The 27,889-nt window shown below is 48.3% G+C and overlaps 1 protein-coding gene across 3 annotated transcripts in view; it reads left to right on the forward strand.

Moving 5' to 3' along the window:
* The window catches only part of MYT1 (myelin transcription factor 1), a 68,765-nt gene that overhangs the window by 24,903 nt on the left and 15,973 nt on the right, over positions 1-27,889 (forward strand). For all 3 annotated transcript variants that reach the window (XM_075768609.1, XM_075768611.1, XM_075768610.1), the window contains exons 3-14: positions 7,469-7,523; positions 9,409-9,439; positions 12,793-12,855; positions 13,637-13,884; positions 14,660-15,526; positions 16,153-16,287; positions 17,700-17,790; positions 19,390-19,503; positions 20,945-21,159; positions 23,766-23,971; positions 24,672-24,941; positions 25,655-25,809. In XM_075768609.1, the coding sequence (XP_075624724.1) occupies positions 7,469-7,523; positions 9,409-9,439; positions 12,793-12,855; positions 13,637-13,884; positions 14,660-15,526; positions 16,153-16,287; positions 17,700-17,790; positions 19,390-19,503; positions 20,945-21,159; positions 23,766-23,971; positions 24,672-24,941; positions 25,655-25,809 (2,450 nt within the window). The remainder of the gene's footprint in view (positions 1-7,468; positions 7,524-9,408; positions 9,440-12,792; positions 12,856-13,636; positions 13,885-14,659; positions 15,527-16,152; positions 16,288-17,699; positions 17,791-19,389; positions 19,504-20,944; positions 21,160-23,765; positions 23,972-24,671; positions 24,942-25,654; positions 25,810-27,889) is intronic.

The following is a 27,889-nucleotide window of genomic DNA, read 5'->3' on the forward strand; positions in this document are numbered from 1 at the left end:
TTACTGCTGCAGCTGTGGCTGATGAAAGAGGTCCAGCCAAGGCTGTCAAACCTCCTGGCAGATTCACTGCCAGCAGATTAGGAAGCTTTAATTAAGCATAGAACTGGGCTGCTCATTACGCAAATGGCACTTCCTGTCCCATTTTGGCCTCTTGGTAACGAGGCATCATCTCAGACGGGTGGATGGACCCACCTGGGCAGTGGAGGAAGCCCTCCTTGGGTGACTGACATTACCAGCCCTTCCTGTATTCCCAAATGAAGCAAGCCCTGGGAAAACCCCAAAGCAGCAAAAATCCACCCTTAAAAACATCCTTCTTCACTAACAAGCTGTCAGCTGCAAGCAGGTGTCGCCAGGAAAGCTTGCACCTTCTTAGAAAGCAGAGTAAGCAGTTGTTGCTATATTTAAAATGAGCTCAATTAAGGCTTTTCTATTGAACCTGCCAAATAAGCACTTAGATTAGATTTAATAAGATTGTTGTATGTTAATAAAGCGATGATTATAAAAGGTAATATTCCTAGTACCTGGTGCTCATCTAGCACTCTGCCTCTGCCAAGCACATTGCTAATATTAACTGCTGCTTGAAACCCCCAGCTCTGCTTATCTGTGTTTTGAGTGACTGGTCGGGGGGCAAGAGGAGAAGGTGGGAGCAGAATTTGGGGATTTGCAGCTTTTGAAGCAGGTGCCTGGAGGTGGTAGTGCTGGTCCTGCAATGTCAGGTCCATGAAGACTCATGCTGTGGGATGTCAAGGGTACTCAGGGAGCCTGATCCTACACATCTCTGGCTCCAAGACTGAGCCTGTCAGCCTGAGGTGTGCGAGTGAGCACTAGATGAATTCTGGTCTGTCCTTAAAAACATCAAATTAAACTTGAATAGGAAGGGGGTGGGGGAGGCTGGCTTTGATAAGGCTATCACTGGCTTTCTATGAGCAGATTCCCCCATGTGTTACTTTAAATCCATTTAGGCAAATTTAAAAAATATTTCTTTGCATATCGGTGCAGTAGTGTATTCATTTTCTGCTATATTTTCCTAAAATCTGCATAGAACTTAGGATAGTTTAGGTCTGGATATTGTGTGTGTGTGCAGCCCTCTTACCCCCCAGCAGGGAGAGAGGTCTCAATCCCTCTCTAACCTTTGGATCCGCGCTGTGTGCGCACGCTTGCACTTGCATGTGTGCTCATAAATACATATTGTATTTAAATGTAGCTTTTCATACCCGTTACGGCTTGTAATCCACAGGATGCACAGCGGTGAAGGACAATGGGATGTGGGGCATGTTTACTTATTTATTTTTGCCTCTAAAGAAGTCCAGGCGCAGGATAAAATTTCCCATGACAGGTCTGAAATGAGATCTCTGAAGAGCGCTGGGGAGCGGTGCTCTCTGCACGGAGCCAGCTGAGACCGTCTGCACGGACGCTCCTGCTTGCGCTCGTTCTGGACCGTGGTGGCTGATGGGGTCACGAATCTTTCTTTCCCAAATCTTCTCTATTCTCCTGTGCCGTGGTGAGCTAGCTGTGGGTACCACTGAATAGCGGGCAGGCTGTTGCTGAAGGCTGGCTGCTGTTAGGACAGGTAGGGCTGGCATTGATGGGGCCACCAGAGCCCATCCCTGGCCACGAGCGCCGGCTGCTGCAGTTCTCTTTGGAGATGTGCACGTAGCTCCCTTCAGCAATCGCCGTGCATTGTGCCACGCGAGGATAACCTTATGAAAAAGGCAGCTTACTACTGAGCTTGTAAACAATGAGGTTGAATTGCAATTTTTTTTTTTTTTTTCCTCTCCTACCCCTCCTCTTCTGGCGTGAGAGCCGTTGGCACGTACGGAGCCGCTTAGGTCTCTGCGTGGGAAATGGCATTTGGATTGCGCATTGTAGCACTTTTAAACAGTCAAGAGGAAAGTATAAGTCTACTTAAACTACTGCATATGAAATCACCCCAGCCTAATGCTTGAATGTCAGCGCTGCGGAGGCACACGGTACAGCTGTGGCTGTGTCAAACATGATGCTTGGGAGCGTCTTTTCTGGTCCACTTCACTTGTGCAGAGGATGCCTCTGCTATCGCTACAGAGCATTAGCGCTCAGACAGCATTTCATTCGCAGCGTTGAGGGTTTTTTTTTTTTTTTGGATGGGGGTTGGACCCTTTCTGCAAATGAAAACTGACAGCACGGCTTCAGGAGGATGTTTGTGACACAGCTGTAATTTTTAATTTGAGGTGGGTACAAGCTGTGGTTTTGCATCTGAAGACGTCAAGGAAAAATCCTCCCCCTGACTCCAAGCCCGAGAACATCACACAGGGTGTTCTTTCCTTGAAGCAGCCAGAGAGCAAAAGGCAGACGGTAGTTTATTCAGCCGAGGACAGGACTCACAATAGGTGGAATGTCAGGAGGATTTAAATCAGACAGGAAGGAAGACCCTAAAGGAAGAAGGGGGAAAAAAAAGGCAAAAAACTCCAACCTCAGAGTGTGGTTATAAAATAGCAGCTGGGAGCTACTATTGAGCCTTTTTATAAAAGTAGAGGGAGACTTTTGATCAAGAGGTATTTCTTCATCACTTTTTTTTTTTTTTTAAATTAACAGCTAGAGAAGGTCCAGCAGGATGAAGCTGCCTTCATTTCCTGCAGTGACTGATGATGTCATAGTACTTTTTTGCAGACAGCAGGGAGGGGGAGAGATTTGGAGACGCAGATCCAGGTCTGTCCACCAGTGTTCAGCCTGCAGCAGCCAAGGGAGGATTCTTCATGGGGTGGGAAGAAAATCCCTCAAAAAAAAAAAAAAAAAAAAAAAGGCAGAGGGAGGTGAAATCAGGACAGTCTGTTCAAGCCCATCCTCACTTCTTGGTGGGTGCTGAGAGGCAGTTTTGCTGCCCGGCTGTGATTTGCCCCATAGTTCACATCCAGCTGGACCTTGGTGTTTGCTCCCTTCAGTGGCTCACACTGATAAGACAATCATTTTGTAAGAAAGAAGCAGCAAACAGTGCAAATTAACCAGCAAATTAATCTTTCCTGGTGAGACCTTGAAGGAATTTGCTGGGACAAGGCTGGTGATGGTTGAGGTTTCCCACACAGCATCCTTCTCCCTTCCCTTCTCTCATCCTGGTTTTGAACCCAGCCCTGAAATGGGCTTGTGGGAGCTGGACCACCCTCTGAATGTGCATGGCCAGGGCAGAGTGGGGTATGGTGGGGTCCTACCTCGTTAGGGCACTTGGTACTATGTGTTCCCTTGAGGAGCTGAAGAAGGGCTTCTTTGGACCTGGAGGAGGGGAAGGACCAAGTAGAAAACCACTTTTCAAATATCTACAGGAAAAATGTAATTTTTTCTTGCATGTTCCTCCTCCTGCTTTACCTGCTGCTAGGCAAATTTAGATTTTAGGGGTTTTTAACTAAAAATAGCAGCTCTGTCTGTCCCCCTAAAGCTCCGACACAGCTTCTTGCAAATAGCATTTTGCTATATCCACAAATAAGCACTGATGGAAGCTCTGCTGCTTTCAGAGTAAAATAAATATTCCTGCTGAATCCTCACCTCCCTTTGTCCAGCTAAAGGCTTTTTCAGCGTGTTTATTTTCTCTGAGCTCCGTGGTGCTCTTGAATACATATAAAGTATTACCGCTGACCGTGGGGAATTTCAGTATGGCCCTTAATGGTATATTTGCATAGAGCTGTCGAAGCCCAGGCACACCTGGGCATCCAGTGGCTTTATGTTAGCACCTTGGTCTTCCATCTGAAAAGAAATGTGTATTAAGATAAGAAAGCAGAACAAAATACCAACCTTGTAGGTACTCCATAAAACTAAACTTTAGATCCATGCTGCTGTTCCCGCACTGTATCGCTGTAGTCTTGGCAGCAGAGCACGAGCATTGCTGTAGAAGTAGGCTGTTAAAATTCACATTGCACTCGGGTTAAACTGTCTTTCAGGTTTATCTCTCCAAACTTCATTGATTTACATTTGCAGCACTGGGACATCATCAGTATAGCTTGTATTATGGTTGTGTCAGGAAGCTCCTTAGTGCAGGGCAAACACATGGTAAGGAACAGCCCCTGCACCACGGCGCTTTTAGAGAGAAGATATAAAACAGGGGCACCCAGAGGTGAAGTGATGTTCTCAAGGTTACCCTGACTGTCAGTGGCAGAGCATGGAGCTGAATCCTGAAGCGAGTACCCCGAGACCCAGCACAGGGTCCTTTCCACTGCGTTGTCCCGTGGTGGTGGGTTAGGGTTAGATGCTTATTTTGGTTTAATGTGAGAGGTAACCCAGCAATAAGGTGAGGAGGAGCGGTATATACCTCTGTCTTGTTCCAGCTGGGCTAACATGCTCTGGGGCTGGCATCTAGTAGCAATAATTTATTTGCAGGTTTCCTTTCAGACTGCTTTGTTTTCCATTCAGAGTTAAAATAACAAGAGTGAAATCCAGATAGCTTCTCAGCCTGGCTATTACGCGAGCAAGAGAGAGAACAAATGAAAATACCCCGTCAGTTTCCAAGACTGCAAACATGCACTATGTGACCTGAAATTTCGCATTAAAACGATCTGTCTAGAGGGCTTCTCACTGAGGAGGCGAACAATAAAGGACAGTGGTTTCATGTAACCTTCATGCATCCGAGCCCGATAACTATGGAGGCTTCAGAAGCGCAGTAATGGCCACGTCAGTTCATTTAAGTTGCCTGGGAGGAGCAGAGCTCAGAAATGGATCTTTTTCCTGGTGTTTCTGCACTTTGGTGGGAAATGAAATTTTTTGAGGATGCTGCTGCTGTTGATTTAAGCTGAAAAAAGGAGCCTGATGGTAGAAAACAGAGTCTGGGTGTGTGAAGCCCACCCCATCCCTCCGGTACTGTAAACAAAACATTTTAAATACACAGCAGTGGAGCTGTGTGAAGTTCTCTAACTAGGTAACGGGGTCTTCCCTATGGGGAAGTAATTTTTTTTTTTTTAGAGGCTGTTTTGTACAGTAGGCTGGGCAAGGCAGTCTATTTGGCTCTTCCATCCTTTGGTCCTCAGCAAGGTTGGGTCCATCCCTGCCTTAGGTGGGTCCTGTCCCCTTTGTCCGTGTAGTGACCAAGTGTGCTCCTGTCTTCCCAGGACATTTGATCCTGGCTTGAAAGAGGGGTTGGAGGCAACAGGAGGAATTGCTTTGTGATGTCCTGTGGTATAGTGATGAGCCTGGATGTTAGCTTTAGATGTGATACCTAATTTTTTGAAAGACAAATGTGACATGAAATTGGATCTCCCCTATTTATAGACAAGCAGCTTGTCCTTGAAGGGCAGGCTTAAGAAAACTGAAGTTTTTCTCTTCCCTGCTCCGCCCCCCCACCTCGTTGCCCCTGAGGGGTCTCAACCCTTCTTCTTTTTTGGCCAGCGCTAGTATGTTGCAGGCGGTGCCTATTACACTGCCCGCAGCCTTCCCTCCTTGGCCACTTTGAATAATTTATCTGCAGGAAACCCATATTGCCAAGGCACCAGCCCAACATGTGCCAATTCCCTGGGAAAACTGTCAAAAAAAATTTCTGAAATTCATTTGGGTCGGAGGCAGGCTCCCAGCAATCAAACGTATTGGTTGTATTGTCGGTGTGCGGCGGTGGCATTAGCTAGCTCGCTCAGCGCACGCCGACATTGAAAGGCTCATAAATGTAATGAAGTCCCTTTGACACCTGCTCCTCTCCACACTTTAAATGTGAGCCATTGGTCTGCAGGGAACTGGGGCTTTAAAAATAGAAATTATAGTAATTGTCTGCTGTGTTATTGGGAAGATTGTAATAAACGTGGAGCACAACACCGCGGTGCCGTGAGCTGAATGCTGACAGGATGTATAAATTGCTCTAGGTTTTGATTTTTTCCATTTTTCTTTTCCCCCCCTGTTCTCCAATCTCCCCATCTAACAAATCACATAAATCATTGTGTGTTAATGCTGCGTTTCTGGAGGGTGGCAGTGGGAGGGAGAGAGGCACTCAGGGAAATTTCATCCCTCCCATTTAAGATGTTTTCAGCTGCGGTGCCCCATCCTCTGGGGACCTCCATCCCCTCTCCCTTCCTGCCCAGCAGCCTCCTCACCACCCCCAAACCTCAGTGGGGACAAGAGAGGCCCAAACCCAGCAGTGTATTCTTCGAGGGTGATGGGTGAGGACCCCTCTGGGGACTGCAAGCAGCAGCCTTTGAAAGAGTTTCCAGGTGCACGTGGGATGAGGTGGCACATATTCATGTATTGTCCCCCCATGTGTCCCCCTTCCTGCTCCTCAACCAGGGGGAGCAGCCACTTGTGTCCCTCCTCCGTTAGGGGTGCTGGAGGGTTAGCTGTGGAGCCTCCTTGTTTAGGGATGGCACAGGAGCTGGATGGATCCCTCTCCAGCTGGACCTTGTAGAGGATGCTCCAAAGAGCATGCGCCAGAGAGAATTTGTGTTTAGTATGTCAAATCCCACTGGAAATAGTTCTTTCTACACCCCCTGCCATTCTCTCTTCTTCCTGTTATCCCAGGAAGAAATGTCCCAGACCCTAATACTGTAATAAACCCCAAATTTTCTTGTCCCCAACCAACCAGGCTATGATCCACCTCCCTGCTCACGCTCCAATCCTCTGTACTCCATTGGCATTTGCTGCCAAATGCACCTGCCCACAGAGAGCATCCGTGTTGAGGGTGAGACGTAAAACCGGCTCTTTCACCCCTTCAGCAACTTCAATGACAAGTCTCATGAAATCCCATTTGTGTTATCCTGGCCAGCTCTTTTTACCTTGCCATGGAGGTCCCTGCTTTTGCTGCTCCTACCTCCAGGCACAGTCTGATTTCAAAGCTCCCCCCAACACCGGCGTGCGGGTGCGGAGCCACCCCAGAGGTGGCCGCACTTCAGCCTTCTGCTGCCTTGTGGCATGTTGTGATGTTTAATTAATATCGAGCACTTTGAAGTCCCCGATGTTACTTATTCATGCCCGTATTCCCCACAGACCCTCCTGTTTGATGTCCACGTTGCAGGGGTTATTTAGATGCAACCCTCTGTGTCAAATTTAAGCAGAGAGGAGAGGTTGCTCTTTAGGGCACTACACGAAAAGTTGCCCTTCCCGGGCGCACGATCAGCTTGGCTGCTTATTCAGAGATTTCTGAACAATGAAACGTGCTGGCTACTCACCTTGGTGCTCACAGCACTTCTGTGGTGTAAATCCGGAGAAATCAGTTCTGCCCTTAACAAGTGATACGTCAGACACAACCATTTCCCATCACGGGTCATCACATCTGGGTGTTTGTCCCTCTGCAGTACCTGACCAGCAGAGAGTCCTTGTTGTGTCCCAGGATGTGGAAATTAATTTAAGGTTGCTAAATTTGGGCACTGTGGGTTGAACAATAAAAGTGATGCAAAAAACACCTGTCTTGGAAACGTGGGAAAGCTTTCCCTGCCACCCAAGTTTTACACAGAGCAACAACTACATGTGAGATTTTCCTTTAACAATAATTTTCTTGTTATCTTTCAACAATTATCTTTTCTTTCCATTCCAGATGAGTTTAGAAAATGACGATAAGAGAGCACGCACACGATCGAAGTCTATCAGAGGTGAGCAGCTGGTTATCCCGCGGCGCGGGGATGTATAGACCCGAGCTCCCTGCACTTTTCTTGTTCCAAATAGGCTTTGATTTTTCAGGTCCAGACTTAACTCTTTAAGTTATGCCCACTTCCCCCCCTCCAACTGCACCAAAATTTGTCTATAAACCTGGAAAACTCCCAATCACAAACCTTTACAGGTCCTCACAATATTTAACCCTTATCCCCTATATCTAGGGGAAGAAAGAAAATAAAAAAAAAAAAAAAAGAGGAAGAAAAAAAAAAAGCCCTTTTGCATGCTTTGCTTTAGGGGGATTGCAGTCGCTGGAGCTTCAGATCAGCTCCTGGGGCTTTCATCACGCACACTCTGCCAGCGGCTTTGAAGTTGCACATCTGAGAGTGCCTGGCAGAAGTAGTGCATGCTGGAGAAGCAAACGGGGCCGTCCCCAGGCAGGGATGAGAGGACAAATGCAAAGCTTGATTGCTATTTATTTTCTGACTTTAAAAAAATGTGCAGGTCTTTCTTTGTGTGCTTTCTCTCTGGGACAAGGCGAGGTTCTCTGACACTGAGCAGGGGGTGTCACCTCGGGTGGTCCCATGGCCACGTGTGACGGTTACAGACCGGCCTCTCCGTTTTGGTCCCTTTTTGTGGCTGTGGATTTGATGAATTGCAAAAGTGGCTGGAAGCGAGGGATGAACAGGGCTGGCTGAAAAAGTGTGATGGTTCCAAGGACAGCAGCTTTGCCCACAGCTGTGCTGGACCACCTTCCTTTGTCCTGACCCACCTTCCTCCTTGCTCTTCTCAGCATCTGCATCCTTTAAAAAACAAACCCCAGATGCTGAATCGAGCTTGGATATTTGGGTTTTGTTGTTTTGTTGCATGTACATAAAGGTGCTTGCTCAGGTTGCTAATGAGAATGCCCTGACTCCTCTATTTTCTTGCACCCTGCCTTCCCCACACTCAAATCTGGGTTTCTTGATGTGAAAAGGTAATTTATTGCATACACCCTGGGACTCGCCACTGCCTCCAGTTTGTTGAAGCTTGAGTCATCCCACTGGGAGCTGGATCCCAGGAAACCCAATTAGCTCAAACAAATTGAGCAAACGTGTTATGGTTTTTAGCCCGGGCAAATTTACACTTGTGTTGTGGGTTTTCTTTCCTCCTGATTATTTGGATTCCTGGCTGGATGTAAGGTTTCAGCAGCGATGTGATGTTGTTGTATGGTTTTATTGTAAGCAGTGAGACATCCTCTTATTCACAAATGGGGAATAATCCCTAAACCCCCTACAATCTATTGTTTACCCTAAAAGCCAAGTAGCACACCCCCTACCATGTGTCTGAGCGTAGGCAGGGGCTCACACATCAGCCTGGTGTGACAAGGGGAGGAGAAAAATGTGCCTGTTAGTGTTACAGAGGTAAATGTGGCCATTGCAGCAAACTGGTAGTGAACTGTGCAAGAAGTAATTGAGGGGCATATTTTAAAGGCAAACGTAGAGAAGAAGGCATGAGCAAACTCAGTCTTTACTTAGAAGTGCTTGAGTCATGTGGACATATATCAGTATAGCTCCACTGACTTTAAAGTCGTCATGTATTTAGAGAGAGAGGTAGTCCCTGATGCGGCAAACATGCACTCACGTGCTTGAAATTAAGCACAGGCATGAGGATTTACAAGGCGGGATTATGATTTACTACTGGGTGTCATGCAGTAAGTGACAACAGGATAGATTTGCACTTTCTTTCCCAAATGGGATGCCCAAGGAGGCGCAATAGAAACCCAGCTGCAGGCAGCAGAGAATCCCCCAGAGAAGGGGGGATGTCTCGGGGGAGGCTGGGCACCCCTGTTGTGTTGTTGACCTTGTGCTTGTTTCCATTGCTGCATCCCGCCCCTCTGCCCAGTGCCCACGGAGCTCATCGGCCAGGAGGTGAGGTAAGGACCCTGTTCCTCCTCGGTGGTGGGAGGGAGGGGAGGCCCCATGCTGGGACTGGCTTGGGTGAAGCCGCACAGCTCCTTATGGGCTTGGGAACCCGGGTGAGGGGAGCGAACCCATGGGACTGATGGGGTGGAGGTCTTGCTGGGGGGGGCTTATACTGGTGGGCACCTCGTTGTGTTCAGGACCTTGGGGCACCACTTGACACATGAGAGGAACCACAGGAGTTAAAGGGATGAAAACACGAGCTCTGGATGGGTCACATTAGATTGAAGACCCTCCAGCCATCCTCTGTCCCACCCCAGATCTAAACCCCAGCAAAGCCTGAGGCCCATTTTTTGTGTTGCAGGATTATTAGGACAACATCCTACTAACCAGAGTTTCTTTTCCACATATTTTACATACTCTTGTTGCCCCTAAACAATGCCGCATCACATCACTTTTTGTGCCAGATGCTCCTCCTTTGGCCCTATGTCCCCTGTCAAGTCACCGAGGTCCTGTTGTCACTCATTTAGCAGCGCTGGCATGCCAACAGCAGCAGCCAAGAGCTGGAGCGAGCCTCTGCGGTTCTACAGAGCTTCTCATTATAAATAACAGCCTCCCCCATCTCTAAGCTCCCTTTAAACCTTGCACAAGGGCTTACGCAAGAGGTAGGAGTCTTTAACCTGGACAAGCGCTAATAGCAGGGGCTGCCTTTCCTAGAAGCCTCCGTTAGAAAACTGTGTGTGTCAAAGAGTAATTGGACCTTAACCAACCCAATTTGAGAGCATTTCTGCTCCTCCGCTCTCCTAGTACTCTGGAGAGACAGGAGGAGTGAGCAGCGGGCATACCACTTCTCCAACTTTTATTGCTGAACACTTGAGTGGAGGTGGTAATTGGAGCAGGTGACATATATAAGGGGCAGGACAGAGTGCTCCACAAAGCCATCTCTGCAGCTGTCACCTAATTGCCTGATTAACTGGACGATTAATCGACTAATTGGAAGCAGGGCATCGTCTGCATAACAATAAGAGGCCCTTTTGTCAAGCATATGAAGGCTGCAGAGAGGGGGAGAGCAGGTCGGTGTGGTGGCTCTTGCAGGGAAAGAGAGCAGCTTTAACAGACCTTGAAGCCCCTTTCCCCTTTTGGGACTCCTGCCAAACTATGTGAAACCTCCCCAGAAGAGAGTGGGAATGGGAAAGCCTGGCCCAGAGCATGCCGAGCATCACCTCTGTGCTGGTGCTTTTTAAAAGCGATTAAATTAAAACACCGAAGCCAGGGACATCCCAAGTCGCCACCTGCTTCGGAAAATCTCGATGCTGAACCTCTTGGCTCTTTCCTACTTACTCGTTACTGCAGGCTTCATTTCACCACGTCAAAAATGGGGTGGGGGAGAATCAGCTTTAATTGAGGCAGAAAAGCTTATAAAAGCCTGTAACATCTTCATCAGAGCTGCTCTTGTTTCCCACTGAATAAGGCCTTTTTCAGGCAAGTCACTGGTAACATAAACACTGCTCTGTCTTTCAGCGTGCAGTCACTTAAAGTGTGTCTGGGGCTGCTCAGTACAGAGCAGCCTCAGTCATGACTGAGGGCAATTAAAATTAAATAGACTTTCAGATCATCAGCAGAGGGAGCAGCGAAGGGGGGAGCTCCCTCTTCCAATTACATACGTTAGCGGGACGAGATCTTTTTATGTATGGCCTCAAGTGTTTTGCTCTGGAAGGGATGGCTGGCTGGCAGGCAAGACCCCAGGCACAGCGGAGCTCGGGCTGTGTGTGCACACCAAAAAAGCTGGGAGCCATCCCTCAAGTGATGGCGTTGGAGGATGCTCAGCATCTCGGGTTGAAATTGGGCCATGAGCAAAGGGGACAGCAGGAAGGAGGGACTTCATCTTGGAGGGGCCAGCAGGTGCAGCTTATACCCATGGCCATGCATCTGCCTCATCTAGAAAGCCGTGCCCCCTTAGAGGACATGCTGCCATCATTTGTCCTCTTAGCATTAGCTTTGATAAGCTAAAGCAAGCCAGGCTCCCTGAAGGAAGGATTCCTACTCCCCCAACAGTTCAGTAGCCCTTTCCTGTCCTGGTTTTGGGTTGAATTATATTCTTTGAACACAGCAATCTGACTTGTGCAGGGTGTTCTGGGGAGTTGAGCCATTAATAACCCGCCGGTGCACCCAGAGCTGCTGCGTCCATTAGTGCACTCAGATCCTCCTTATCCTTAACTTTCTGCAAGGGCTGAGCTCTCTGCTGAGAGCAGAAATTCTGAGTCCCTAAAGACTGACTTGGCACTTGGTACTATTTAATGTTGTCCAGTGCCTTTTACTCCAAGAATAACAGGCTGGCCAGATCCCCTCTGGGCTGGTGATGCCTTCTCCCTTTGCACTGTCATCAAGAGATTTCATTAGCATTTCCAACTTCCCGGCCGAGGGTGATACAGTGCTAAATGAGGTTATTAATTCTACACGACTCCAGAATTCCTCAGACGTCAGGCAAGTCACTTGGGCATCCTCTAATCAATGCCATAATCTGGTTTTGCCAGAAAATGTTTGCTTTAATGCTTCTTATCTGGAGCCCTTACAGCTCCTGGAGCTGGGACTAATTACCCCTGCAGGGGAGGCACGCGGCCCCTCACCGAGGGATGCAGCAAGCGGGCTGCGTTCCTGCAGCCCATGGCAAAGGCAGCAGTGGCTGCGAGCACTGCCCAGAGCTCCCTGGAAGTCTTTAACTCGTCATTTTCTGCAGAGCAGCAGGAACAAATGCAGGGGTTTGGGAGATCTGGTCATCTAAATCCCGTCTGTTCCCCCAAAAGTGAGCATCCAAGGTACTTTTGAGGATTTTTGTCCTGGTGATCTCCACCCAATGTGCTCTGGCTAAAACCTCCTCGATCCACTCCCAGCCTGCTCTTTCCAAAAAGCCACCCATTTCTTACTGTAAGGAACTCCAGTTCCCTGATAAGCCATCAAATAAGTGAAAAGCTCTTGTTTTCCCCCTGTACCAGTGAAAAAGAAAGCTGAAGAGTGGCAGTGGGGAGGCAGAGTGCGGTAGTTGTCTGCTTTTTAAAAGCTTGCTCTTACACATGCAAATCTTTAATTAAACATACTCATAAAACTATAATGAACCGTTCATCTAATTAAATGGGGTGAGTCATTTCATTAATTTTTAGCAAACTGCAAGGCTGCTCTCCTGCCCTCCTCACTTGGAATTCAAAGGGACAAGCTGAACCATTTGAGGGAAATTATCTTCCCTTTTGCGGCTATTTTGTTCCTTGTGCACAAAACCTGTTTCACTGACCATAGTTTATATAGTTCTAATTAAAAATGAATTCTCTGAGTCCTATTGCTGTTCTTGATGGTTGCTTGTTTCCCTCTCAAGCTGTCCAACCCCAGGCTGTAATGGCTCAGGACACATCCGTGGAAAGTATGCAAGACACAGAAGGTGAGGCTGGGTCGGAGCTAGTGGGGATGGAGAAACGCCAGCAAAAAATCCAAAGACAGATGTTCACTGGAGAGAGGTTCAGAGCAGCAACCCAACTCACCTGCCCCAAATCTGCCTACCAAAGAGCCAATTCTCTGTCTTTCCATCAGTCCATGAGGGTTCCTGGGGCATCTGCTTCACCAGTAGCCTTCCCACAGACCCCAAACCAAGGCAGAAGTCCCCGGCTCAGGCACCTGGGGTGGATGGGAGCTGTAGGCAGGCAGAGACTTTGGTCTACTCGGTGCCTCTGTGGATGGGGAAGGGAAATGAGAGTGTGCTGGATGCTTTCAAGGCCAGGCCAGCCTTAACAATGTCTTTCATCACTCTATTTTGGTGAAATTGGAGTGGTTGGTGGACATGCCCCAGTGGCAAGTTCTGCATCCCTGCCTGGTTTCATGGTGGCACTGGTGGCCATCACCAACAGTGGAGCTGGAAGCTGTTGGTCCTGCTGCTCCCTGGATAACAGTTGCCCATGGGCCAGACTGCTGGAGTGAGCCCAGCATCCTTGTGCTGACTTCTGGGTAAAGTTGACAGAGTTGCACAAAGTCAAGGTCTGAGAGCAGCTCTTCTGGCCACGAAGGGTTAAAACAGCTAAAAATCTGGGCTGCTGAATGATTTTTTTTTTTTTTTTTTAGTATTTTTGTATTTGTCCTACATGCCTTTGCCTAACTGGTTCAGATGCCATAGCCATGCCTTTCTCACTCAGCAATGCCTCCTCTCTGCTGCTTGATCCCATCTGCAGTTTACAAAGCTGCCCTCTAGCAAAGAAGAGGAAACTTCAGGACGCGGAGGCCGAACATCTGGTGTCAAAGAGAAAATCCCATCCGCTCAAGCTGGCCTTGGATGAAGGCTACAACGTTGACAGCGATGGCAGCGAGGAGGCCGAGGTGAAGGAGGAGTCCGGCTCTGACGAGTCGGAGGGGACGCTGGAGGAGGATGAGGCGGAGGCGGTGGAGCAGGAGGAGACCCACAGCCCAGAGCCAGCAGAAGGTGCTTTATCATTATTGATTGCAGAGCTGTGTTCTGCAGATGAATAAAGGGCAGGGAGTGTTAATAACCAGGAGTTATAGGTCCTCTGAATTATGTACAGGATGGGTCCTTCAATTATTACATTTGGTGGAAGGACAATGGCAAAGCTCTGGTTAAGCTGAGAGCGAATACACACAGACTGTCTCTGGTGTCTTAAAAATGAGAGCTTTTCCATCAGGGATGCTCCCTGGGGAAAGACCCATGGAAAGCACAGAGGAGCTCACAGCGTGGCTCAGATGGCAGCGGGGAAGGCAGCCGGGGTCCCGCATCGGTGCCTCCAGGGGCTCGGCTGCCTTCCCTGGGGCAGGAGCCATCCCCCCCGGCTGGGTCCAGGCACTCTCTGAGAGGACAGGCAAGCTGGGTGTCCAGCCGGGTCCTGGCACCATGTTGGTCCCTGGCTTGGAGCCCCTGGCTTGGGGAGCACTGGGAGCGAGGGGGCCAGGATGGCTGCTGATGGTGGGGGGCCAGGGAGCTGTGCGCATCTGAGCCCCGCAAAAGCTTCCACGTGGAAATCCCCTTTCTACCTGCCCTTCCCAAATGCAATAAATTAGGCTGCTCCAGGAGTGTAACAGCCAGGATCTGGTTTCAATTAAGCTTAAGTAAGACAAAAAGATGTTTATGAGCTTATATAATTACTTTCTTCTCCTCCTTTTTTTTTCTCCTTTCCTTTCCCCCCTTTTTTTTCTCCTTTCCTTTCCCCCCTTTTCTTTCTTTTCCTCCCTTTTTCCACCCTCAGAGAGAAGCCCAGCAAAATCGACCCATTATGGACAAAACACACCAACAAGTACGTCTGGGCCCAGCAAGGCCAACTATAGCAGCTATCAAGAAATAATTGCCAACTCTCTCCTAAACCTAGGCCAAATAGCGGAGGAAACCCTTGCCATCGAAGGGCAGCTGCCTGAAGCTGAGCTGCAGGTCTCCAAGCCACCATCCAACGTTGTGCACCTGGTCCACGAGGATGCGGGAGAGGAGTTAGTGGAGGAGGAGTGTGACAAGGAGATCATCATCCAGACGGAGGATGCGGAGGAGGTCATTGAGGTCACCAGTGAACGCAGCAGCGAGTTGTGTCCAGAGCACCGGGACGATGCGAACTGTGAGGAGTCCTGCAAACTGCAAAAGGCTGAAGCAGAAGAAGAGGATGAGGAGGATGAGGAAGAGGATGAAGATGAGGAAGAGGAGGAGGAGGAAGAAGAGGAGGAGGAAGAGGAAGAAGAAGAAGAGGATGAAGAGGAGGAGGAGATGGCTCCTGAGGTGATCTGCGAAGAAGCTCCTCACACTTCTCAGGACACCCAGAAAAGCCACTGTGAAGGGCAGTTCAGCCCAAAGCCCGAGTACTCAGTCATTGTGGAGGTCCGGTCGGATGACGACAAAGATGACGATGCCCGGTCCCAGAAATCAGCGGTGACTGACGAGTCCGAGATGTATGACATGATGACGAGGGGGAACCTGGGGCTGCTGGAACAAGCCATTGCACTGAAAGCCGAGCAGGTGAAAATTGTGCGGGAGCCCAGCCGGCTGCCAGGAGAGCATGTAAAGCACTTCCAGGTGGATGAGAAACAGAGCAAACCGCTGGACAGCATCCGAAAGAGCTACTATGGCAAAGGTATGGGGACGAGCCTTCGTGAGACTTCTTCCTTCCCATCCCCAGCTGAATTAGTTGGCTCAGCACCCCATGGAAACTAGGCTGCTGGGGGTTGTCACAGCCCGCAGAGGGAATTTAGCCACAAATCCTCAATGCCCAGAGGGATGGGGACATCCTAGAGGTCAACAGTGAATGCACAAAATGATGGTGTCCTCTACATTTCAGTAGGGGAATTGCCTGGCTACATTGTCTTGGCCTTGAAAATCTCAGCCTGGTCAGTAGGGTTGGTTTAAAATCCAAGTGGGTTTTAAAGTAGTGGTAGAAGTCTGGCCACAGCAACATGAGGGACTTGGCAGGGGCAGCAGAGCCCCCTGGGTGCTGAGCCGGGCTGCCTGCTCAGTCACTGTGAGCTCCTCCATGCTCCTAGCTGGGTTAGATTCTCAAATTCCTTTGCTGATTTTAATTTTTGAAACTTCCAGTGTTACAATTCCACCTTCGGAAAAAAACCCCATCCCTCCAAACCCAGAGGTTTCTCCCTGTTTGACTGCAAAAGTGGTGGGATCCTCAGCAATTTTTCTCTTCTTTCAACCTCTTCCCCTCCAAATCCGCTAACCTGCTTCCCACCACCGTCTCCCCACAATTCCTAGATCCCTCAAGACCTGAGAAGCGAGAAATCAAATGTCCGACTCCTGGCTGCGATGGCACCGGTCACGTCACAGGACTCTACCCTCACCACCGCAGCCTCTCTGGCTGTCCGCACAAAGACAGGATCCCTCCCGAGAGTGAGTACATGGTGGGATAACAAGGCTTGCTTAAATTAGTCTGAAGCCTTATTTCCTAGGGGAATTTTCACACCTGATGGGTAGAGCCATCTCAAGGCCAACGGACACTCCAAATAGTCCCAAATGATGTGAATTTTATGACCAAGTCCCTAGCACGAGCCTGATGTCAATCCTTGGCAAGTAACACAGTTTCTGGCATGGGGCGGTACTTTTCCAACTTATTCTGGAATGCTTTTATCCACTAAAGTGTTATCATTCTTCCTGGAAAGTGCTAAGGAGATTACTAGGAAGTCCTACCCTTCTTAAAGATTTTTAGCACCATCCTGTGGAGAATGAGGTCCCTTCTCTGAAAATCAGAGAGGTGCTTTAAAAATGATGCCCACCTCCAGAGGTGTGTTAAGCTGTTCCCATCTTTACACTGAATGTCAGATATTTTTCTCTATTTGGGATATCATGGTGGGAAGAAGGGGAGACTCTTCTTTCCTGCTGTTGTCCAAATGTGCCGAAGGCGTTGCCGTACAGCAAAGGAGAGGAGTCATTCAGGATGTGCAGGATAGCTGAGTCTCCTCCTACGCTCTCATCACTGTAAAATTCACAAGGTGCTATATTGAGATTCATCTATTCCACAGAAAATATTTATCATCATCATAACAGATTTTTATATATACATAGAGAGATATTTTATTTCTACCTCTCTACCAGCATCCTAAATAGCTTTCCCTGTGCATTTACATAAAAATCAATGTTGTATGTTTATGATAATGGCATAATAGACCAAAAAAAAAAGGAGCCCTTCCTTATCAGTAATTTCAAAGGTTGCAGACCTGCCATAAACACAGAACCACGGGAAACAAGGAGAAAGTACAGCTATCTTCACACAAGCTTGAATGCAAGAAAAAATATTAATAAATAACTAACACAAGCTGCGTGCTTTAGAAAAGCTTGCAAATCAAATTATTTTCTTTACTTTTAAGGTCAGCGCTGCAGGAAGCAATAATCCTGAAGATTAAAATAAAAATAAAAAAAAATCAAACAAAGACTAGTCCTAAGGATAAAAGCAGAGATATAACTTCAATCACTTAAAACTACCTGAAATTGGGAGACCTGGCTCCAAAACGGTGGTGGGCGGGAGGGGCTGGATGGGAGAAACTGGATTGCAATCAGCAAGCGAGGAGAAAGCCCAAACTGTGTGCAGAGATGCTAATCTAGTGCTGACCTGAGCACTGCTGCCTTGTAAGTCTTTTTTTCTCTACGCAGATGAATTCTAATTACAGCGTTTCACGTTTCCTGATTTCTAAGAAACCAGCGTACAAGACTTGATGATTTTGTCTTCTTTTTTTTTTCTTTTTCTGATTTTTATCAAGTTGTTTTTGCTTCCCTTCCCCTCTCCCCTTCCCCTTCTCGCTCTGAAGTCTTGGCGATGCACGAGAACGTGTTGAAATGCCCCACGCCAGGCTGCACAGGACAGGGTCACGTCAACAGCAACCGCAACACGCACAGGAGGTACCAGCTTTGACTTCTCCATAACAGCCCGGGCAAGGATGGCAGCAGGGCAACCATCCTCAAAAGCCTTGGCTTCACTCTTGTGCTGAGAGACAGCACAACTAAGATGGACAAAGTAGGGGTGACTCTAAAACAAAGAATAACACGAGAAAGCAAGACGGGGCAGTGATTTCTGGCTGGGCAATAGAGCAGAGCAATGCTTCCAGGCTCGCAGGTGGGACTATGGAGGAGTAGATGCAAGTGGGGGGGGGGCGTTCAGGGAAGAGGTTTTGGTACTAGGGAAGCAGAGGGTGCCCGGTGAAGCTGACTGGAGGTTGATGAATGCGTTTGGTAGTGTGGCACTTAGCAGGATTTCTAGGAATTTCCACAATATTTAGGCTGAAATTATTGATGAGCTGGGAATTTAGGTCCTCTTGTTATAGGACCTCAGCCCAGATGTGATCAAGAGGGGACCAGGTTGCACTTTGGGACCTGTAATTATACCCCATGCTCTGGCTTCAGTTAAACTCCAGCACTTCTACAAACGAGAAGGCTGCAAGCAGAGAAGATGGTGCAGTTAAAAGCTAGAAACCTTCCAAAAAGCCAGACTAGCTTTGCTACAGGGATGCGCTCATGAATTTATGATTTACCATTCATTGCACTTGAGCTTAGTTGGCAGAGAGTGACGGCTCTGCAAATGTCGATGCGTTTGCAGGCGCGAGGTGAGTTTGTGTTGTTACTCGTTCAGCTGTGGAAGAAGCTGGTGGATGCTTTGTTGTAGCCGTAGCTGCTAGAGGAAATTGAGAAGCTCAGTTTGGTGCAGGCAGCAAGCGATTGAGGTGATCCACTGATGTTAGGCGGTTACAGAGTGAGCTTTGGGTACAGCAATTTGGGCTGAGACCCGGTGGGGTCAGAGCCCTGAATTTCACGCGGGGCTGGGCTGGGGTTCTGTCGGTGCTGGCTGCTTCGGTGATGAAGGTGCCCGTGATGGCTTGGGGCTGGCTGGGAGCATGCGGGCTCTGCTTGTGAGGGGGTTTTTACCTTCCCTGAGCAATCACCGTAAGAGCCAAGCTGTCCCAAAGAGGCAGAGCCAGGCTCACGCGTCAGGGGTGTGTGTGAGCAAAAGCCATTACAGCCCCCGACCTCCCCCAGGCACCGGTGCGCTGGCAGCCGTGCACAGCAGAAGTGCAAATGTTTCCCCACAAGTGCCCCTCAGAAGGCTCCCTTCAAACAAAAAGATCCAAATAAATACAAATCAAAAATGCCATTTAACTGCTAAAACCACTCAAAGAAACCAGCCTGTCCCCTCCTGCCCCTGCTGTGCTCAGCCCGGGGGAGCTGCGTCCTTGATCCACCTCCAGGCCCTGGGGATGCTCCAGGGCTCATCCTGGAGAGATTCGGCACTTGATGTTTGGCTGCTTTGCTGCTTGCCAAGACTAAAACTAAACTAGGATAATGATAATAAAAACCCCATTAAATTCAAACACTTTTCCCATGGACTCAGTGCAGCTCTGGGTCCCTGAAATGAGTGAAGATGTTCTTGCTCATCCCTCACACTTTGTTTCCTTCTCTCTTTTTTTTTTTTCTCCTTCTTTAAAACAACCCCACCACCTCACACAGTTTATCTGGGTGCCCCATTGCTGCTGCTGAAAAATTAGCCAAATCGCATGAAAAGCAACAAACCCAGTCTGGTGATCCTTCGAAGACCAGCTCCAATTCTGACCGGATACTCAGGTAAATGGGACCGCAAAGCCCAGCACCACATAACCGCGCTGCCCCAGCCCTCCCTGCGATACCATGCTCGCAAGAGCAGCCGTCGTGGCTCCCTCCGGCTGATACTGCTGAGTCCTGTTATTATGATCATAGGTCTCGCCAAGGTGGGGAGATATTTAATTGATGATCCCAGGGAGGGCATTGAGGACAATGAATTGCTTCTGTAGCATCAATTAATGCTGAGGCTACAGGCCAAAGGGTTTTACCAGTGCAGCAGAAGGCATTTGTGCCGATTGCTCTGCAATGCAAACTGCCAGAGAATGATGGCTATTATATTAGCATTATAAGTAGGGTGGGCTCAGGAAGGGGGAGGAGGAGATTTAGGCTACATATAAATCACTCGACGGCAGTTTCGTGTTAAGTCCACCCGCTTTGCTTCCTTAACCTGCACAGTTCAGAGCAGAGCAACCTGCCACTCATTTCCAAACCAGTCGCATTTATTTTGTTATTTTGCCCATCTCTGTCTTCCCGGGAGAAAGGGCTGTCTCACATTAAGGATGTCCCTGATAGATGCTGGCTTCCGTAGCTGATGTGATTCATGAGGCTACAGATGGATTGTAATATGGTTAGTTATTTTGCAACGAGAGCAGGATAAGAACCGCAGTACAAGCCCTGAGCAGCACTCCCACAAAGGCATCGAGATCTGATTAATTTATTTATTTGCTCCCCAGGACTGCTGAGCACCCTGGTGCACCAGCACTCGGTGCTTTGGAAAGGCCATTTAGGGCGATTACTTATTTATTTGCAGCGGAGCCCGAGCCGGGCGCAGAGCGCTCTGAGCACATCACGAGAACGGTCCATGCTCCAAGGAGCTCCCGCTCCGAGGACTCGCTGGTGGAAAGAGGTCACGGGAAGGAGAATAACAATAGGCCATTTATATACAATTTATATGCAAGACAAATTGATTCATGATAGGCAGCCCAGCAGGAGCGAGTCTTTAAGAGGGACTCTGAAAGCAGGGGAGAGGCCCTGGTGATTTTGCAATGAATCCGCAGGGGGGACTGGAGCTAAACTGGGGTCCTCGTGCCTTCGTGTACCATCCTGTGTCATGGGTCCCATAAACGAGTGATGCCAAAGTTTCTACTAATGTTGAAAAATGCTGCCTGCAAGAATATGGTTTTGCATGAGATTGACACCTCGGTGTTTTACCTAAAAAGAGAAAAAGTAAAAAAAAAAAAAAAGGGGAAAAAAAAAAAGGTGTGTGTGTGTGAAGGAATCTGAGAGACCCAAACCAGATGCAGACTTGCTAAGGGAGAACAAAAGGGCTGTTGCTGCCTTCTCTTCCCCAGTAACCCCTTGGGGACAAGATGCAGCTATGCATCCCCATCGTGTCCAGTCCTCTCCCAACAAGCATCTTGTCAAGGAAAAGAGAAATCACTGTTGCTTGTTGTTTCATCCTCAGGCCTATGTGCTTTGTGAAGCAACTGGAGATCCCTCAGTACGGAAGCTACCGGCCCAACATGGTCCCAGCAACCCCCCGGGCCAACCTGGCCAAGGAGCTGGAGAAGTACTCCAAGGTCACCTTCGATTATGCAAGTTTTGATGCTCAGGTTTTTGGCAAACGCATGCTTGCCCCAAAGATTCAGACTAGCGAAACCTCACCTAAAGCCTTTAAATGTAAGTTGGGAGCAGGGATGGGCTGGGTTTTGCATTTTCTGCCTTTCTCAGCGTATTGCGAGGCTCTTGGGATCGTGACTTTGGGGTGATGGGTTGCTAGACCCCTCCTACTGCTGTGAAGCGGGGGAGAAATGGGGATGAGGGAGGTTGAGGTGCGTCCTGTGGCATGTACGTCGTGGGGAGAGGAGTCTGTGGCTGCTGGTAAAGCTTTGCTTGGGGGAGAGTTGCTTTGGCTTTGGGAAAAATGCATTGAGTGGTGGGAACATTAATCTGAGCGATGTCTCTAGGTGGGATAAGTTACACAGTTGTCCTCAGTCGGTCCCCATTGCTTTACAGTTCATATCTATTGATCTGTCTTTCCTCATCTAGCTAAATGGATTACAGTTTTCTTCTCTTCCATCTTATATATGACCCACTCCATCCATTTGTCTTCTCTGCTGTGCTCTGCTCTCCATGTCTGCTACCTATCGATCACCCACCTCCTATTTCCCAGCTCTTTCCTATCGTAGCCACCCACCTCTGCTCTGTACTGAGGACCTTGCACTGGTTACAACACTGTGCAATGAAAGCGTGGGTGAAAATGAAATGGCTAAATAAACCCTCAGGGGCTGGGCTGTCAGGAGCAGGAGGGAAGCTGCATGGGGAGACAGCCAGCCACAGACTGATGTTAAACCTCTCCCTTCCCTTTGACACCAAATGTGTACCTGAAGACATCTTTTTGAGGGGGAAAAAAAAAAAAAAAAAGAAAGATTTAGGAGCCCAGTTTGCAGAAGTCAGCAGCCTCAAGAGGGCTTTCTGTCTGGCTAATCCCACTTCCACAATCCTGTTTAATCCTGATGCAGCTGCTCTCTAAAAAGTGCTCGTACTTGAAAGCATCCCGGTTGTTGCACTACAATGGAAGCGCCCTTTATTACAGTACTAAATCTGTAAAGGATCAGACAATGAAATTGGATGGAGGCCAGAGAGCACAACTGCCACTGTCATCCTGGGTTAGGGCTGATGGAAAAGTAATTTGTTTCCCAGCACAAGTGATTCTCTTGCTGAATAGATTGTGTTATTTGCAATATTAGCAAAGAATTTTCAGGGTAATTGTACTGACAAAAATAATTCCAGCAGACCCACTAGGATAATCCTTTCTATTTTTTCTCATCACTTATTTTACTAATTTGCTGATTGCGAGTCTATTAGTGGTAGAAATACTTATGAAATGGAAAAGCATCGCTGAGCCTACGGTGTGAAATTGAAATTGGCATCTCACGATCCTGGATATTGTCAGGTTGGGCTGGCAAACACCCGCACCCTGCCGCAAAGACATGGATTAAACCGGACTTGAAAACAAGCAGCCATACACAAGAATAACCATTTGGGCAAACCTCCAATGAGTTAATCAAAGCGACAAGATGAATATGATTGCCAATCATAGCAGGGAAATCTGTTCCTTTCACTGAGAACTTATTTTAAAGAGATCTTCATCCAGAGGGATTTATATTCCCCTGCATGTGTGTGCATAACTCCCATTAATGTCAATATGCATTATATACGCACACAACGAGGAAGAAAGCAGTCCTCAGGAAGATTAGCATTTTATAGTGTCTTATATTACGAGTTTGTAATGGAAATAATGAAATCGCTTTGCTCTGTAGCCGCATCAACCAAGGTTGTCTTGCTGCTTTGCCATCATCAGGCCAAAGCTTATGAATCTTCCCCGGGTGAGACTCCCACTGAAGGGGGGATGTTTTCCCCAAAAAAGGGCATAGTGAAATGAATTAAGAATTTGAAGATTTTGCTAATTGATCCAGAATACAATCCTGTGACCGTTCAAAGCCAGATGATCCCCTGTTTGCACCCACTGAAACTACTGACTTCAGAGGGACTCTGTGTGGGTCAGGGGTCTCCTAAGTGGGATCAGGTTCAAGATTAGGGCAAGTTTTATTGTGGGTTAACCCTGGGAAATACTCTTTCCTGTTTCATAGGGTGTAAAGAGAAATTGCATCTCCAGGATCGTACTGCTGCATGCTGTGGCATACAGTAACAGCGTAGTGTCGTGGCCATGTGCGGCTGTGTAATAAATCCTGTTATTCAGGGATATTTAAATCATATGTCAGCTGTCAGAAAATCCATATTTCACTGGCGTCATCATCGGAAGCTCGTATTTCATGGCCATGGTTTTGCTATTAATGTAATTTTTTAAATTGTAAGTTTTCAAACATGCTACAAAAAATCTCCCTGTAAGTCAGCTCTGCAGATAAATTATGAACATAAGGAGAACAATAAAAAAAGAGCCAGGAAGCTTTTCTAAGCTTTCTCTTTTAACTGCTTCCACCGAGGAGTAACTTTAATGAAGAAAAGCACTCGTGTTTTGGGGACTTGATGGCAGAGTCAGTTAATGAATTAAGTTTTCACACCGAGAAACCATCACACAAGTCGCAGCCAGCACTTCTCCTATTGCACGTCCCCAGCAATGAAACAGCCCGTGGCTTGGTAATAACCACAGGTTGCCACTGGAACCGCTAATACGTTAGCTGTGTCATAGTGACTTAACCTCTCACTGCTGCCCGTGCCGGTTATACATTAGCCTTGTGTTGTTCCTTCTCTTTTTATTCCAGCCAAACCTTTTCCAAAGGCCTCTTCCCCCAGCCACAGCCCCTCCAGCAGTTACGTGAAGAGCACTTCATCTTCCTCCACAGGCTTCGACTACTCCCACGACGCCGAGGCTGCGCACATGGCTGCCACTGCCATCCTCAACCTCTCCACCCGCTGCTGGGAAATGCCGGAGAATCTCAGCACGAAGCAGCAAGAGGCCCCCAGCAAGGTGAGCCAAGCGTGCCCAGGCCCACCGTTCCAGCACACAGGGGAGTGGGTTAAGACTTCAAGTTTAGGACGGGAGAAATACCTTTTTTTTACCCTTCCTTTCATTTTAATCTTTAAATATAGAGGGAATGCAGAGACTCATCACATATCATCCTTTTGCTCCCCGCTTTGGGTGATGCAGTTTGGAAGAGGTAATCTTGGCTCTTGGTGTTAGGGAAATGCATCATGCTTCAAATTACCCATCTGAGACGAGAATCGTTCCTAAGCAGAGTCTCAGGGCTGGTTTCAGTTGCTCACTGGTCTGTATCTGACGCCATTTGAAATTCCCCAGTTGCGTCTAGGCTAACCTCCAGCTATATTTTTCAGAGGAACACAGGTTTTCCAGAAGTCCCACGTTACATCCCCAGCCTTGAGCAGATGTCATAGATGCCATGGGGCATCTTAAATGGCACTAGATGCCTTTGTTCAAGGAACTGAGTCAAAATGCCACATTGCTGGCAGCGGGGGAGTGCATTTGCATGGCATGTTTCTGAAAATGTTTATGAAAGAGCATCCCTTTCCATTCAGTTCCTTCAAACTGACTGTGGAGAGGATGGGACATAAATAACCTGCCCCCCGCACTGCAAAAGACAAATGGGGACAAGGTCCCCATAGGGAATTGCTGGCAGCTGCTAACGTTGGGCATGTTTCCAACCTTCCAGTCCTTGGACATTGAGGTGGATGAAAATGGGACTCTGGACTTGAGTATGAACAAGCACCGCAAACGGGAGAGCACCTTTCCCAGCAGCAGCAGCTGCAGCAGTAGTCCCAGCATGAAGTCCCCAGATGTGTCCCAGCGCCAAAACAGCACCAGTGCCACGAGCAGCACCATGACCTCCCCCCAGTCCAGCCAGACCTCCCGCCAGGATGAATGGGATGGGCCCATTGACTATACTAAACCAAACCGTCAGCGGGAAGAGGAGCCAGAAGAGGTGAGCCATGACTCTTGTTTAAATAACACCTCGTGGGGGATTGAATGCCATGTTCGCTCGCACAGTTGTCCTATTTTCTCCCAGAACCCCTAGTTTGCCCTTTGAGCCTAGGAGCTCGATCAGTGCTACCAGGCATTAGCTGTGGACAGTCAGGCAGGAGGCAGATGCTCTTAGATCTGTTGGGGTGCTCTTGCTAAGGAAGAACCCACCACTTGCATTGTCCTGGGTCTGCAGTGCTTTCTTTGTTGTAAATCCTTTCAGCTCATTTGCACCAGTGATGCTTCTGGTGATGTCCCCCGGGATGATTTATATCTGCCATTAGCAGATGTCACTAACATTAATCCTTGCAGGAGGGGGAACCCAGCCATTACCTCCTGGCTGGGGTGAGTGTCCTGGCACAGGAAGCAACGCACTGCCTCTCTGCCTATGGGAGGCAGGTGCTGCTGAGAATGAGTATGGGGGAATTGCACTGATCTTCATTCCTTCAAGACCTTGGGAGACCCAGGTGTAAATCCCTGTACAGACATGTTTTACACATTTCTCCTGTAAAAAGGGGAAATTACAGACTATCGGATCTCTGGTTTGGGTACTGCGAGGTGCTTGCAAAGGGCTCAGGAGTGTTGGCAATGCTGCACTAACTGGGATGAACCTGGGATCCTTTCCCACCACGGCTCAGCAGCAATGACCACCGCTACAACCACCTTTTCTTGCAGTCAGAGCCTGCCGCTCACTCTTTTGCCTCCTCGGAAGCTGATGAGCAAGAAGTGTCAGAGGAAAACTTTGAAGAACGAAAATACCCAGGGGAAGTTACTTTAACCAACTTCAAGCTTAAATTTCTCTCCAAGGATATCAAGAAAGAACTGCTCACGTAAGTCCTGCTTTCTTGTCTTTTCCTTCAAAATGTACAAAATATGTACCCAGGACAGCCAGGCTAGTAGGAGAAAACATTTATTAGCAAATACATTTTGAAATCAGAAGCATAGTTCCCTTACTGTGATTGGTCTTATCTAAGCGGTTCAAATAAAAACTTAGAGAAACTCTATTCTCATACAACTTCAGATCGAGACAAAATACATTCCTGTATGGCCTAGAAACTCTGCAGTGATGAGGGGAACTTTCTGGGGAGCTTGGTGCTCTAAGGATTCATGGACAGGACTGTGGAAACATCTTTGCAGGGCCTCTTTTCCCTGGTATTTTCCTGCAAGAATGTTTCTGGCACAGTGACGGAGCCTGCCCAATCTCCTGCCCCCTTGTTTTGGGACACTGGGTGATGCTGTGGAACCAAGAGCAACCAAGAGATCTCAGTACCTTCTGAGATCTGGGGGTGTCAAACCTCAAGGTGCCTCGTTGGGAAGGCAGGACTTGTTGGCTGCTTAATGTAGAGTGAACTAGAGTTGCAGCAAGATTGCATCTTACATTGGAGAGAGATCTTAACCAAACTCACATCTGCATATTCATGGCATTGGGTGGGTGAAAATATAGACCCAGGTCTATTCTATGAGGTGGAGTATTGCTCTGCATCCACACCGATCCCCCAAACTAATGGTTAATGTTTAGAGTCTGACCCAAATGCCACAGTTTGGTCCTGGCTCTGATCTAATGGCAGGTCGGATCAGTTTGGAGGTTGTGATGGGGAATCCTCCCCTCCCAGGTGTCCCGGCAGATCTGCTCTGTGTGGGCCTGTGCATCTGATTTTCCCGTATGTTAAACAGGGAAGTGTCGGTGGGGATCGTTTTGCTGACCTTATACAACGCAGCTCGTTATTTGGCTACGCAAGCAGACAGGCAGGGAGGAGGTCCGTGGGGGCACAGCAGAAGCAGCATCTTCCCTAAATGAGCAAAGCACAGACCAGCTGCCCTGTGCAAGCTCTAAAGGCTTTTTTAAAACCCAGCAGCGACGTGAATAGCAATTTCTGAGGTAGAGCCCTGAAGTCCTCCTGTGCTCTAATTGTATTAGGAGGGTAGAGAAATTTCCTAAATGGAAACAGCCCTGGAACAAATAAATGGTGTCGTGGGCAGCCCGGAGCCTTCTCTCTCCCCATTTAGCATCCTTGTTCCTTTGTGGCCCAAGGGCTGTAATGAATTAGCTGTAGTTAACTCAGGAGCAGACCTGCCTGCTGTGTCTGTTTGATGCTCCGTGTCTGGGTGTAGTTCTTGGGCCATTTCCAGGCACCGATGGCAGTCGCTGTGAAGGTGTTCCTCACCTCTATCTTCTCGTCGCCCTCCTGTTGACACACAAGTGGGTAGCATGTAGCGATACATCACTGCTGCTTGAACATCTTCACATCAGTGCTGGCTCTAGAGCTCACAGCGTTTGTGTGGGTGTTGTGGATGTGAAGAGGACTCAAGGATGAACAGGGAATAGCTGCGTCCCCAAGACTCAACCTGCCAGGCCAAACTGTCCCAGGACATCCCTGCTCTCCTGCATACCCCCCGGCCTCGGGCAGGCAGGGCACGACTGTGCCAGAGCCTCACTGCTCATGCACAAACTGGATTTTATTCCCTGGACACCGAGAAGGGACGGCACCTTTTCCCATCGCCTGTGCACGTGCAATTCACGGGGGAGGCCATGGAGAGGGACGGGTGGGAAACGCAGCCCGGCGAAGGCAGCAGGTGGGATGTGGCAGCTTCAGCCTGTCCTCAATTTAGGAGCCCCCAGGCACATGAGTCAAAGGTTACTTTTATTCCTTTTCTGGAGTGAACAGTGTTTTCAAGCTTTTCATTGCAGCTATTAAAAAAATTAAAAAAAAATAAATTCAGAAAGCTGAAATCTGACACTTTCAGGGAATAAGCTGATTCCTGCAGCCAGAGCTTCAGTATTGCAAAAATCATCCAAACTGGTAGCACCAAGACAGGCTTTAAGTCTTCCACTGCCACTGAGCAAACCAAGCAACTAAATATTCTGAATGCTTTCTTCACATCTGACACAAATTTTTTCAATTTTTTCAA

The sequence above is a fragment of the Balearica regulorum genome, chromosome 16 (assembly GCF_011004875.1).
Source record: "Balearica regulorum gibbericeps isolate bBalReg1 chromosome 16, bBalReg1.pri, whole genome shotgun sequence".
NCBI lineage: Eukaryota > Metazoa > Chordata > Aves > Gruiformes > Gruidae > Balearica > Balearica regulorum.